The sequence below is a fragment of the Grampus griseus genome (genome assembly GCF_964374135.1).
Source record: "Grampus griseus genome assembly, chromosome: 5".
Lineage (NCBI taxonomy): Eukaryota > Metazoa > Chordata > Mammalia > Artiodactyla > Delphinidae > Grampus > Grampus griseus.
The window spans coordinates 59,777,013-59,792,486 of NC_138998.1; the positions used below are offsets into that span (position 1 = coordinate 59,777,013).

A 15,474-nucleotide genomic window follows, 5' to 3' on the forward strand; every position below is an offset into this window, starting at 1 on the left:
ACCACTGAATTGTACTTTTTAAAGTGAATTATGGTACGTGAATTATGTCCCTCTTAATAAAAGAATAGGAAAATCTTACAAAAACAAAGTGCCACAATTCATGTGAAGAGGAAACTTATTAAGCAGCTCCGTCTCAGTGTTAGAGCCTCATGAGCTCTCATTTCTGCATTTCTATAAATGCTGCCCACCTGCCTCCTTTACTTACTTATGGTTTCTTTTCTCCCATTACTTTCTATTTGTTTATGGTCTAGTTCATCTACCACGCTGTAATATCCATAAGAACAAAGGCATTGTTCTACTTTTTTGGGGGGGGCCGGGGACTGCGGTGGGTCCTCGTTGCTGCCTGTGGGCTTTCTCTAGTTGTGGCGAGTGGGGGGGGCGCTACTCTTCATTGCGGTGCATGGGCTTCTCGTTGCAGTGGCTTCTCTTGTTGCGGAGCACCGGCTCTAGGCTTGCAGGCTTCAGTAGTTGCAACATGTGGTCTCAGTAGTTGCGGAGTGTGAGATCAGTAGTTGTGGTGCACGGGCTTAGTTGCTCCATGGCAAGCAACATCCTAGGAAGATGTGGGATCTTCCTGGATCAGGGATCGAACCCGTGTCCTCTGCATTGGCAGGCAGATTCTTAACCACTGCACCATCAGGGAAGTCCTATTCTACTTTTCTGTCATTTTAATCCAGAAAAATGCTGGCACGTAGTTGGCACTCAATAAATGTTTGTTGTGGAATTAATTTAGTAACTCTCATAGTCTCTTAACTGTTATTTAAGAGAAGCAGGTGTTTATAGGTGTAGGTCATTTGTAAATCAAGGAATGACAACATTTAGAAATCTAAGTAGTGTCATATAGTATTTTAAAACTTTTCCTTTCTGAGTCCTACTATTAGAACATTTATTTTGGGTTTTTCTGAGGAAAATGTGTTGCAAGAAAAAGAACTTTTGTAAGCTTTCAGATTTAGATACCAACTTCCAAATATTAACACCATAAGAAAAGTTTACACCTGGTAGAATCAGATAATCAAATATATATTCCTAAGTTTTGTGAAATTCCAATTCACCAGTAAAGGTATAATGATACAATTTAAAATCATTCATTCAGTGGCTCTAGAAAGTATTGGTTGGTTGATAATGACCACTTTACAGGCTTCTTTATTTGAAATGTGAATTTGTCATATCATGAACCCTCAGGAAATTATAGTCCCCTTTGCTTAAAAAAAAGTTCTTTTAAAGTAGATAAAAGTGGGGACTTCCCTGCCAGTCCAGTGGTTAAGACTTCACCTTCCAATGCAGGTTCAATCCCTGCTCGGGAAGATCCCACATGCCTTGCGGCCAAAAAACCAAAAAAACCCACATAAAACAGAAGCCGTATTGTAACAAATTCGATAAAGACTTTAAAAAAAATTGTCTAAAAAAAATAAATAGATAAAAGTGGAGTTGTAGTGGTTAAAACAGGAGAGAAGAACCTGGGGCTGCCTCTCTCTTGACAATCCTAAAGGTACCATTATAGAACTTTTTGGCTTTCCTGGTAAAACATATTTAAAATCACAGGTAGATCGTCTTTATGATCCTGTCTAGGCTCTAATGTTCTACAATTCAATGACCTTAATTTTTTTGAGCAACTGTTTAGGAACTCATCAAAAATTGCAAGAGCTATGATAATATGTGTCCCATAACTCAGATAACTAGGGTTTTGTGACAGTTTATTTCCTATCACTAGATGATAGTACTTTTTAAATTATTTATAGTTGAATTTTGGTAATGGGGTCCTCAGTTTATTTCAGTGACTTCTTAATTCCCCATTAGTTATCTTTGTTCAATTTTTGTCTTTAATTTTCCTATTTTAGAAAGGGCTAAGAACTCTGTGTATGGCCTATAGAGAGTTTACACCTAAGGAGTATGAGGAAATAGATAGACATTTATTTGAAGCCAGGACTGCCTTGCAGCAACGGGAAGAGAAATTGGCAGATGTCTTCCAGTTCATAGAGAAAGACCTGATATTACTGGGAGCTACAGCAGTAGAAGACAAGTAAGTATCAGACAAATAGGCAATATCATTTTTCTCTCATAAGAATTTTTCTAGCCAAGTGTTTCTAATTTATGACAAATTCTATTTTTTAACATTTTATACTTAATATATTTAAAATGAAAATAGAGAATTAAAGCCTTAATTTTTCCCAGTCCATATATATAATTTTTGTTCTAGCCAGCTATCTGAAATAGTTGAAAGAATACAGCCATGTATAGTTTTGCCTGTAGTCTGGAGTTTTTAGACTATTCCTCAGTGTTCCATACAAAGATTTTAAGTTCCTGCTTAATTCTCCAGCCTCACCTCTTACCACTGCCCCCCCTTCCACTTTACATTTCAACAGTACCAAACTGTCTAGTTCTCTGAACGACAGCTATAGTTAAAAGTGTTCTATTTTGTGCCTTTTTTCGTTGGCAAGGCTGTGCTTTCTGCCTGGATCATTCTTCCCTTATCCATCTGTGAATACCTATTCATAAACCATAGTTCATATATCACCCCCACTCCAGGAGGACCTTTCCTAACCCCTAACAGTATTAAAAATTCTCTCGTTTGGAAAGCCTCCATGTTTTGTAGGTAGTTCTGTTGTAGTAGTTTTGTAGGCAGTATATTATTTGTTGAAGACTTTCTCCTCTGTTAGCCTGTGAATTCCTTGAGGTCTACTTATTCTTTGCCTTTGTTCCCAGCATCTCTCTCCCTGTGTGTTTCAGTTTCTTGAATTAAATTGAATTCTACAAATTAAGCCTATTGTTACGTTTTTCTCTACCCGCTAGATCTAAAGGTGCTTGCATTTTTTAAAATCTAGGGTTTCATTTACTTTTCAGTTGTCCTCATGAGATTTATGAGACTCCCTGAGGTTATATGTAGACCATTATTGTCCACAGTCTGAATTTTGAACTAATGAGGTAAGAGATTTTCTTGCCGAAAAAGGAGAAAATCTTCTAATTTGAAATTTAAGACTTTCTAAGAAAATGAGTTTATGAAGACTATATAGTTAGTTGGTTCTATAAAAATCAGCTTTGAAGATACACTCTTAAAATATGAAGTTGTAGATTTTACATTTAAGTTTACATAGTGCTCCAACATATCAATACCCTGTGAGCTTCAAAAAAACCAAATACATTTACAGTAGTATTATCAGTAACCAAAATGAAGGGAAGGAAACTTTACAATTGTGAGAATGCACAAATGTTCTCATTAAGGCAGTATTGACCCAAGCGATCATTTAGTATCTGTCACCTAAAATGCCTCACAACTCTGGAATTCCCATTGTGACAAACATGTGTTAGCACACAGTTGTAGATTTTATATTAGCCAGGTGGTCACTAATTTGGTTATTCCTATTTTTTCCCTAATGGAAAAAAATTCAATTATATTACTATACTATAACATCCGTAGGTTAAGGAGTTCGGAATTACCTTACTTTACTTTGTGGTTCATACTTTAAATACAGTCAAAAAAATGTTCTCTACTACTAATTTTGTTTCTTTTATTTTCAGACTACAAGATAAAGTTCGAGAAACTATTGAAGCATTGAGAATGGCTGGTATCAAAGTATGGGTACTTACTGGAGATAAACATGAAACAGCTGTTAGTGTGAGTTTGTCATGTGGACATTTTCACAGAACCATGAACATCCTTGAACTTATAAACCAGACGTCAGACAGTGAATGTGCTGAAAAGTTGAGGCAGCTTGCCAGAAGGTAAGAATATAATTATCTGTATCATGGAGTTCAGGGGCCAGCAAGCTATGGCCCATGGGCCCAAATATGGCCCACCGCCTTTTTTACAGCCCATGAGCTCAAAATAATTTTTACATTTTTTAATGGATGAAAAAGAAGTCAAAGAAGAGTAATATTTCATGGTGTGAAAATTACATGAAATTAAAAGTTCGGTGTCTGTAAATAAAGTTTTATTGGAACAGAGCCACATTTGTTCATTTACACATCATCAGTGAAGGCTTTTGCACTATAACAGCACAGTTGAGTAATTGGGACAGAGACCTTATAAAGCACCTTTCTCATTTCTCACTGCTGCTTGATAATATACTACAAATCACAGCGACACAATTATAACTTGTTAATGTTTTCCGTGCCACACATTTTGCCGTATGACATTTTAGTATATTTTTATTATCAGTATTTAACCATCATGTCCAAACATGAAAAGAAAAATGGAATTTTAATATCACACTCTTAAAGCATAGTGGAGTGTTGATTATTATCAAATTAGGTGGCAAAGAATTGTGTTTATTATTCAGTGATAATATGCTTTAATATACTGCCTGTTTGAAAAGACATAATCAAAAATGAAATACAAAATCTCATTACAGATGGTTCTTTTGCAATAAAATGTAAAATTTCATTACAGATCAGCATTAACACATGGACATGTGCAATTGATTTTGATGATAGGAAACATGAACTTTGAACCCCAATTAATCAAAATTAATTGGAGTTCTTCCCCCTGCAAAATAAAAAGGTTTCTGTTCTCCTCATTAGTAGACTTCTATTACTTTAAAAATTGTACTTAATTTTTTTTTTTTTTTCGCGAAAAGGAAAGATTTATTACTTGCAGCAAGTAAGGAGAACACTGGGGATCTTTCCTAAAATAGTGTCTCCCCCAAACAGCAAACTTGGGGAAGTTTTAAGTTAAGGGTACATGCATATTCATGAAGGGGCTTGAGCAGAGGAGAATTCAGCATAGAATTGGGGCCACGATTGATAGAGTCCAAGCTTTAGTTGATTGAAGTCATGTGGGTCAACATCATCATTCCATCCTCCACCTGGGTGCGGGCCTTAGTTCCCGCAGAACTCAAAAGACTGGCCTCAGGACTTAATGAAGCTCGGATTCTTGATGTCTCATCACAGAAAGAATTCAGTGAGAGACAAAGTGATAGATAAGAAGTGGATTTATTTAGGGAGAAACACTCCACAGACAGTGTGGACCCTCTCAGAAGGTGAGAGAGTCCCTTAATTATTACATTTTTTACTTAAAATTTTTTTTGTCAAAATTTGTTTCCTCTTTTGTAGCATGAGTACCTACATAATATCCTCAATTTAGCCTCATGGCCCACAAAACTTAAAATCAAAATGTTTACTTCTAACGCTTTACAGAAAACATTTGCCAACCACTGATGAGGTTCACATGACCAAACAGGGAAATTAATCTGCATTTTACTGTTCAAAGATAATTTCATAGGTATTTATTTTCTTAATGCGTTCTCTTTTTCTCTAAATCTGCTTTTTTCGGTAAATCAACTTTATTTAGGAGCCCCCATTTAACACAGTCAGTTGTTTTTACAATAAATCAGGAGTGCTTCAGTGTAAGCATCAGGGTTGCTTGTATGTAGCCATCTAAGATATTCTACAGGTACCTGTCTTTGCAGTCTTGTAATATTAATGCAGAAAAACAAATGCGAAAAGACAATGCCACAGTTGTCAATGTACATTCAGTGCTTGATTTACATTTGTTATGCAGAGATTGATGTGATACTAAACTCTGGATTTCATCAGAGAAAAACTTACTTAAGGAATGTTTTAAAGAGACAGTGCAGCTCTCAGAAGGGTCTTTGCTTGAGCTCAAAAAGGTGATTAATTTAGGTAATTATACTACAGTTTTGGAGCAGTGCCAACACTATCGTGATTGCTTAAACATTTAAGTATCATAATGTCAAGAACTCCCTAAAACATACAGACTATTTGCTCAGAATCATTTACTTCTTAAATATTACTCCTGATTTTAAAAATACTAAATGTTCATTTAAAAAATACTGAAAATGGTAAAGAAGATATGGTTAATAATATAATACAGCCATCTAAAGATAATTATTACTTGTATTTTAGAATTTTTTTAAGTCTTCTATATATGTGCTTTTAGTGAGTCTGTTAAGATCATGGGTATTGTTCATTTCCCTTTTTGTACAAAAGCTGTATTATAAAGTGAAGGTTATACCTTAAAATGAATTTTAGGCTTGCTGTGTGAAACTTATGTTTTAGAGATACCATCTTTTTGGTGGAGTACGTTTTCTTTTCTTTTTTTCCTTTGGCCATGCCATGAGGCTTGTGGGATGTTAGCTCCCCGACCAGAGATTGAACCTGGGCCCTCAGCAGTGGGAGCACAGACTCTTAACCACTGGACTGCCAGGGAGTTCCTGGAGTGCATTTTCTGAGTTAACCGTGTAAGTCAATAGGATTTTGATTTACAGACTTTCAGGAGGTATCTATTCTAAAAATTTTGGGTATAGCAAAAGAATTCCATACCTTTGAAAGCTTTAGTGTATATATCCAGTCCTTCACAAACATATAATGATTGTCTCTTATCTGGGCATTTGGAACAGAGTCACATAAGGTGTATTTATTCCCAGAACACTTACAATGTGTAGGAAAAACAAATAAATATATTGTCATAGACCTATCACAACTGAATTGTAACTGAGGCAAGAACAGAGAGCTGTGGGTAGACAGAAGAGGGAAGCTTAGCCTGAGCTTAGCGTAGGCTAAGTTCTTGCTCTACATTAGAACTCACGACTGTGTTGTTTCCAGCGATGAAATGTAAACTGGTCAGAGAGTAACACCAAGAAGCAAAGCGGGCAATGTATGCAAATTGCCAGAGCTGAGAGATTCATTCAAGGAATTGATAGTAGTTAAATATGGCCAGAGAATGGAATAGATGGGAGATGATGTGGGAAGTATTGAGACATGAGACTACAGAAATAAGCAGATGCTACCTTACTGTGTACCAGAACTGTGAGCTGGTTTTCCGTACTGCATAAATGTCACCCCATGGATTGTGAGATAGTATGCTGATTTATGACACCTGTCCAGAGGAAAACCTAAGTTAGTATGCTGTGGGAAGGTTGCCAAGGAAAACTGATCTGATCTATCCTACTCTTGGCTGCTACTACTTCTTATGAGGCCATGTGCTCAGGCAGTGCTCACGCTGAATGTATTGGAGGCAGCAGAGGCTGCTAAATAAGTTCAGCCAACAGGGAGGAAGAATAGTTTAGGTGCTGATTTTGGATATTGGAGAATTATTAAAAGAAATATACATTTTTTAAATTTTATGTTGTGAATGTTGTTTACCACTTATTAGTTGTAGTGCAACACAGTAGTTGTTAGGCATACTATGAAAGACATAATTTTAACTTACAGAAAAGAATTAAGTATTATAAGACAAAAATTACAGTATTTATTTAGTTTTTATAGCTTGTTGCTCATTTAATAGTCTTCTCACTTGTCATTTAAAATTTGAGGGTACAACCACTATGGAAAACAGTATGGAAAAAATTTTAAATAGAACTACCATATGATCCAGCAATTCCACTCCTGGGTATTTATCCAAAGGAAATGAAATCACTATCTCAGAGATATCCACACTCCCATGTTCATTGCAGCATTATTCACAGTAGCCAAGAATGGAAAGAACCTAAATGTCCATTGTTGTGTGTATGGATAAAGAAAATGTGATGTGTGTGTGTGTATACACACACACAAAGGAATATTATTCAACCATAAAAAAGAAGGAAATCTTGCTTTTTGTGATAACATGGATGGACTTTGAGGCTTTATGCTGAGTAAAGTAAGTCAGAGAGAAACAAATACTTATATGTGGAATTTTAAAAAGCTAGTGGTAGAAGGGTGGTTGCCAAGAGCTGGGGTGTGGGGGAAATGGGGAGATGATAGTCACAGGGTACAAACTTATATATAAGTTTATATATAAGATGAATAAGTTCTGGGGATCTAATGTACAGCATGGTGACTGTAATTAACAGTACTATATTATATATTTGAAAGTTGTAAAGAAAGTAGATCTTAAATGTTATCACCACACACAAAAAAATATGTGAAAGGATGGAGGTATTAACTAACCTTGTTGTGGTAGTCATTTTTGCAGTATATATGTGTATCAAACCATCATGTTGCACACCTTAAACTTATATATGTTATATGTTAATAATATCTCAATAAAGCTGAAAAAAAATTGAAAATGTATGGATGTTTCTCAGTAGCAGTCTTGCTATACTGTGAACCCAGTGGTGAACTGTAGTATTTTCCTTTTGGTGGATTTAGTGCAGTGCTACTTTGAGTGCTGGCCTTTAGCAGCATAAGAAGCTTGCTCCAGAATGTAAATCTGTATATACGTATGCTGCTTCTTTCAGCGAGAAACTCTTATTACCAAAGGAGGAGCGGGGTAAAGCAGTTGAACAAAATAGTGTGCTCAGTAATACAGTTGATTTACATACTGATGCAAGCTTCTTATCTTTCTTTTTGTTTTTCTTCTTCTTACCTCTTTCTTGTCACAAGTAGTTTGCCCAGTTGCCAGTAATTAGGTCATGCTTTGGAGTAGTCCTCGGTTTAGTGTATGCCCACAAGAGGGGTGTTATCCATGTTCCACCGTCGTAATACCTGGCATTACAGTCCATTGTAGGGTTAAATATCAAGAGACAGTTATGATTCCTTCATTCCTTTCCTTCCTACGGTGAATCTAGCTTGTAAATTTTCCCGAACATTCTTGATGTCATTTAATTTTTTAAAATTAGAATTTGCTAAATGTGTAACTAGTAACTTTTTTTATTTTTGTAAGACTTTCCATAGTCACAGTTTGGGAGAATATCCTCAGATTATGTATTACAGTTCACATTTTAGAAAATATGGTTACTGCATGTATATACCAATTCATTGTAAAAATGAACATCGTCTGTTTTACTCATCATATCAGTCACTCTCAGTTCTGCTTAATCTTAACTTTCAAGTGATAGAACTCAGTTTGTTCCCTGACATGCCAGTTTTGTAACAGTGAAGTCTGAGTAAATGATCCATCTTTCAGTAAGAAGCTTTTGTTTACTAGATGAGTCTGAATAATATGGCTTTAAAGTATCTTACAGAGAATATAATTATTTTCTTTTTTAGAATTACAGAGGACCATGTGATTCAGCATGGTCTGGTGGTGGATGGGACCAGTCTGTCTCTTGCACTCAGGGAACATGAAAAACTATTTATGGAAGTTTGTAAAAATTGTTCAGCTGTAATGTGCTGTCGTATGGCACCACTGCAGAAAGCAAAGGTATGTTTATGTCATAACAAGTCCCATAAATGTATTTAGATTTAAAAGTATTCTTCGGACTTCCCTGGTGGCGCAGCGGTTAAGAATCCGCCTGCCAATGCAGGGAACACGGGTTCGAGCCCTGGTCCAGGAAGATCCCACATGCCGTGGAGCAACTAAGCCCGTGCACCACAACTACTGAGCCTGCACTCTAGAGCCCGCAAGCCACAACTACTGAGCCCATGTGCCACAACTAATGAAGCCCGCATGCTTAGAGCCCATGCTCCGCAACAAGAGAAGCCACCGCAATGAGAAGCCCGCGCAGCACGAGGAAGAGTAGCCCCCACTCGCCGCAACTAGAGAAAGCCTGCAGCAACAAAGACCCAAAGCAGCCAAAAGTAAAATTAATTTAAAAAAAAAAAAGTATTCTTTAACGTTAATGCCTCATATAGTTCCATTTGGTGGTATGCAGTATATGTATCTTACTAGGGGTCAGTCACTTCTCATAATATGAATTTTAACCACGTACATTAGGCCTTTGGAAATTTCACAGTGAATATTGAAGTTTCAACTATTCATAATGACCTAGAAATAGATCATTGTGACCTAGAAATGACCACGTGGTAGGTAGCAGTTTGTGATTTTCCTGAGACATAAATTTGAACTGTGATAACTGAAGTCTCACAAGTTAGTTACTTAACTGGTGAGGGAGCCTATAAGACTTCAGTTCATCTGCACCTCCAGGTGGTTCTGTTGATCTGTGCTTATTCTTGCATTCTTACGAAGTGATAATTCTCTTTGTTAAAGATAGCTGTTAAGTGATAAATAGAACTTTAGTAAAAAGTTGAAAAGCCAATTAATTCTGATATGAAGCTATATACAGGAATTATTTAAAGTTCAGCTAACTATGATTCAAGTGATAGCCTATACAAATATTTTTTGCAACTGTAATCTTCACAAGGATACCCTTTGAAATGCACATCTGAACACATTTTTTTACATATAGGTCTAAAAAATTTTACATCCAGTTTTTTTGGCTTCGTGGATTTTTTTTTACAGTGCCTATTTTATTATTATTATAAGCCATGTACTTCCCCCAGTCTATGGAGACTAAAACCTGAGACCAAACAGAGCTAATGCCTAGATTCTTTTTTTTTCTTGGTTGCGGCGGGTGGGCCCCTTGATTGCAGGCAGCAGGCTCCTTAGCTGTTGCATGCTAACTCTTAGTTGCAGCACGCATGTGGGATCTAGTTCCTGACCAGGATCGAACCTGCATCCCCTGCATTGGAAGGCGGATTCTTAACCACTGTGCCACCAGGGAAGTCCTCCTAGATTCTTTATAAAAGTATATTCAAGTATTCCAAAGAAACCTTTCTTTTGATTTTATTGAATTTAATTTTGATTGCTTTATAAAATTTTAAAAATTTATTACAAGAGAAAATAATTATCTTTCCCCTGTATCAAATGAAAAGAATAATTTCTTGAGAAGGAAAAAAAATTGCCTGACAAAGTGCAATTAATTGTAATTATTTTTTACACAATTATTATTAAGCTTTTTACAAATTTAAACTGTTTAAAAGATTTTTACATACCATCATAAAATCCAAAGATAGTACTCTGTTTTGCTGTGTCATTTCTGAAAAACATTCCTAACATCTTAATGGAGACATCCCTCAAAAAGTGAACCTCGGTGCCTATTATCGTCTAATATAAACATTTTTTTCATTGCTCTACCTTTCTTACAACAGATCGTTTCAGATAAATGACTTTATATAAATACATGAAGATTTAAATTTTATCTAAAACTAATTAGTTGTATGTCTTTCAGGTAATAAGACTGATAAAAATCTCACCTGAGAAGCCTATAACATTGGCTGTTGGCGATGGTGCTAATGATGTAAGCATGATACAAGAAGCACATGTTGGCATAGGTGACTGATTTTTTCTTGAACTTTTAAAAAGTTGGTTTAATCAATTGGTAATTTTGAATTTTCCTTTTGTAGACTAAAGCACAATATCAAATATATGAATGAACACTAAATGCAGCAGGGTAATATATCACAGTGTATTTCCATCGGAAAGCTATTATAACTAAGCCCAATATTTAGGATATTTTACTTCCAAATTTTCAAGGAAATAAATACCACATTAGTGAATTTTATCTTTGCCAGTTCTCCTTCCCAATAAAGTAACTTTACTTTTACTTGCCATTTTGTACCTTTTAAAGTACTTTTACACATTATTTTATCATTTTAACACTCTAAATTTGTGATTTACATAGTTACCCTCATGGTTTTAAATTCTCATTTTAGAATGTTATTATTATTTACTTTATTCATCAAAGATTCTGCAACTTATTTTAAAGATAATTTTAGAGACAGGAAATTACACCAAACTATAATATAATTGTAAAATTTCAAATACTTTCTAATTTAATAACCTTCATTCTTATTTCTTTTCTATTTTTGCCTAAAATTTTTATTAGATTCAGAATACTAAAATCACTTTATTATGTTTAAATTATCAGTCATTTCCTATTTAAACCATATTCTGACCTAACTTCCTCGATAATTTTATTGAGGAAGGAAAAGAGAAGAGTATGGGTTTTTTGTTGAAGGATAAAATTTTAGAGTTAGAAAAGAGGATACTCCTCGCTCTGGAATTGCCTATGTGATGAGTAGTTATTGGGTCTAATATTTCCAGTGTATCTCTCAAATCAACTCCTTCCTCTTTGGGATTATTAACTCTTCATTTTGAAAATTTCATTTTCTTTCTAGTGTGTATACTGTTGTTCCCCAGAAATCTTCATAGTAATTTGATGATAACTTCCTATACCATATGTTAGAGCATAAAAACTACAGTATTTATAACAGTTTGATTCTAATATGATAACAGCCAGACCAGTGAACAGAATCAGTTCAAACATCTGGAAATTTAGTATATAACAAAGGAGATGTTTCAGATAAGTAGGGAAGCAAATTATTTGATTAAAATATGCTGATATAACTAGTTAATTATTTGGAAAAAAAAAAGTGGGTTCCTTTCCATTGCTTATAGCAAAACAAATTCCAGGTGGATTAAGGATTTAAATAATTTTTGAAGGCCATAAAAAATAATAGGAAACTTTAATGAATAATCCTGTTATTTGAGGTGTGGAAGGATCTTTTAGGTACAAAACCAAACAAAACAAGGAACTAAAAAGGAAAAAGATCAATATGTGTGGCAGAAGTAAATACTTCCCATAAACAAATTTTAAAGACAAACTGGTAAGGAATATTTGCAAAATAGATGACAGTCTTAATCTTCCTAATATGTGAGGTCTTAACAAATTAAGGAGAATAAGGAAAACATTCTAGTAGAAATATGTTGAAAGGTGTGAGCCATCAGTTGTCACAAAAGGAGAAATCTAAACAGAATACTAAATGCACGAAAAAACTGTTGTCTCCCTAATAATTAAAAGAATATAAATTAAAATTGCTTATCAGATTGGCAAAAATTACAAAGATTGATAAAACCTGGAATTGACAAAGGTATAGATTAACAGATGCCCTTATACGATGTTAGTGGGAATGTAAATTGGTACACCTGCATTATTATGTATAACAATTTTAAATGTGTGCCTATTGACCTAGCAATTTTGCATCCAGGAATTTCTTTTAAGAAAATAAATGAATATGTTAACAAACACATATGTTATAAACAATGTCCATAATGTAGTAAGTGACAAAAGCTGATTACAAAACAAATAATCCCATCTTTATGCACTCGTTTTTATATATGTTAAATACACATAAGGAAAAATTCTAAAAGTATAGAGACCAAAAACAGTGGTTTTCTCTAGGAGTTGCGAATATAGGTGATTGTCTTTACCTATACATTTTGGAACACTTTTATGACAAAAGTAAAAAATTTTAATTTTGAAAAATAATTTTTTCAAAGCTGCTTCCATATTGAATAAACAAATTTGGCAATAACTTTTGAAACCTAAAGAATTATAGTAACCTAAAAAAAAGTTCTCATATTTATCAGATAAAATTATGTACTGATTTCAAGTAATAGTGTACATTTTCCTTTTAAAAAGCACACTGTGTTTGACTTACGCATGAAAGTTTTAAGACCATTAAACATGATCATATTTGCTTGGTTCAAATTACTCAATTTGCATATTTTTAATGTTAATTGGAAATAGTGAAGTCAAAGCTGTTTTATAGCATTCTCTTCATTAGAATTTTTTTTTTAATGTTCTTAGATCCTGAACTTTTAATATTATTTTTATATTAATTTTATTCTGATTCTTTGAAAATTGATATTGCATGCCTGGTGTAAGTTACAGCTTTGTGTTAATTACATATTTGATTTAAGGGGAGCAACCTTTTGGGAATCTATTGTCTACTATATTTTAGGGTATAGTGATCCTAAGTCCAGGTTCAGCTGCTACAGTTAATTAAGGTATTTGCAGATATATCATAAACATTACACTTATCAGTTATCAATGAACTTACCTTTTTGTCCCCTTATTACAGGAATCATGGGTAAAGAAGGAAGACAAGCTGCAAGGAACAGTGACTATGCAATAGCTAGATTTAAATTTCTCTCCAAATTGCTTTTTGTTCATGGTCATTTTTATTATATTAGAATAGCTACCCTTGTACAGTATTTTTTTTATAAGGTAAGTTTCATGGATATATTTTAGAATCAATTTCTAACAGAGTATTTGAGGTTTCAGTTTAAGGAATGCTATTACCGTACAAATTATTCTTAAAATTTTTTTCTCTGTAAGTAAAACTAACAGTTTATGGAATATCCTTTTATTATTTTATTATAATAAATCTAATGTGTACTCACAGAAAGCAAATCAGTGGTTGCCTGAGGCCAAGGGTGCAGGTGATAGAATTGACTAGAAAGGAATATGAGAGAACTTTGCATGACAGAAAAGTTCAACTTGATTATGGTGGTGGTTACACAGCTGTGTGAATTTGTCAGAATACATCAAAATTCACACTTAGTATGTTATTCTATGCAAATTAGAACACAATTAGTTTGATTTCTTTATTGTTATGTTGTCCTGAACCAGTAATAAATTTTAATTTTAACTCCAATATGATGATTTCAAGCAGAGGTTCTTAATCTTTTTTGAGATTACAAATTATAGGGATTTTAGATGCATAAAATAAAATATATAGGATTACAAGGAAACCAATTATGTTGAAACACTGTCCTAATCTCTTGACCCTTATGGGCAAAGATGGGGTTCTGTGGAATCCATATTAAGAGCCTCTGAGTACCAAGACATTTAATACATCAGAATGTCCTATATTGCGTATATTTCTATAATTAATTAATAGCTGCAACCCAGTGAAAGAACACAGGTAGATTGCATAATGCTAACAGATGATGGTGGCAGTTTTTTCCTAGCTTGTTATTATAACTTTTGCTGTGACATAAGGCTATTGAAATGGAAAGATGTTTTGATCGTTCCATTTGTTGTATTTTAAATATTTCTGCATTTTAAAGCAATTTTAGCTCTAAAGTTTAAGTAAACTTTTCTTATTGTACTATAAATGAAAAGTATTGAATAATAGTTGGTAGGTTATAAATTCAAAATTACGGTATTGCTTGGCAATGATAGGAGTCAAAGGTGTTTTCTTTCTGACATTTGTAATGCTGCCTAGACTACTTTTAGACATTTTTTAATAAAATGGGAATCCTATTTCCCCATTTTATATGGACAAGTTCTTATGGGCAGATCTACTTACCATATCAACTGATACTATATTTTTGGACTCTTAATAGCCATTTTTAGAAATTGTTTCTCTTTTAGACCTAAATATTTCAATTATTTCCATTTAATCTTGTTTTTCAGAATGTGTGCTTTATCACACCCCAGTTTTTATATCAGTTCTACTGTTTGTTTTCTCAACAGGTAAGTAAATAGAATCTTTTGTTTTATCCTTTTAAAGTAAAGTGTGTGTGTTCAGTTTTTGGTAGATACTTGGAGGGACTTTTTCCATTTTTCCTAGTCCTACAGATAACTAGACAAAACTTTTCTAATGTATTTAATTAGCATAACATCCATAATATTTCTTTATTCTGATTTTCAGTTTGAAGCAAGTGTTAATACCAAAATATATTTTAACTCTGGATGCTTTTTAAAAAACTAGATATTAACTCTTAATAGCTTATGAGAGAATTTTGTGAACTTTTTTCAACTTACGTGTAGTGTTTCTGCAAAATCCATATCAAGCCAGGCCAGATAATTATTGGAAGTTTACCTCATTGTTTATTTTTTGAGTCATAGAATTTTTTTAGATTTGGAAGAAACATTAGTGATTGAGTCCAGGGATGACATACAGATTTCATCTCAGAAGGTAAATAATTAATAGAGGTTCCAGGAGTGCTCTATTGAAAAGGGT

General features: G+C 34.0%; 1 protein-coding gene across 7 annotated transcripts in view; it reads left to right on the forward strand.

Annotated features, from left to right (window-relative positions):
- Positions 1-15,474, forward strand: part of ATP11B (ATPase phospholipid transporting 11B (putative)) — a 133,049-nt gene that overhangs the window by 67,904 nt on the left and 49,671 nt on the right. For all 7 annotated transcript variants that reach the window (XM_082654901.1, XM_082654902.1, XM_082654907.1 and 4 more), the window contains 6 exons: positions 1,839-2,020; positions 3,517-3,720; positions 8,929-9,082; positions 10,890-10,992; positions 13,585-13,730; positions 14,925-14,984. In XM_082654901.1, the coding sequence (XP_082511027.1) occupies positions 1,839-2,020; positions 3,517-3,720; positions 8,929-9,082; positions 10,890-10,992; positions 13,585-13,730; positions 14,925-14,984 (849 nt within the window). The remainder of the gene's footprint in view (positions 1-1,838; positions 2,021-3,516; positions 3,721-8,928; positions 9,083-10,889; positions 10,993-13,584; positions 13,731-14,924; positions 14,985-15,474) is intronic.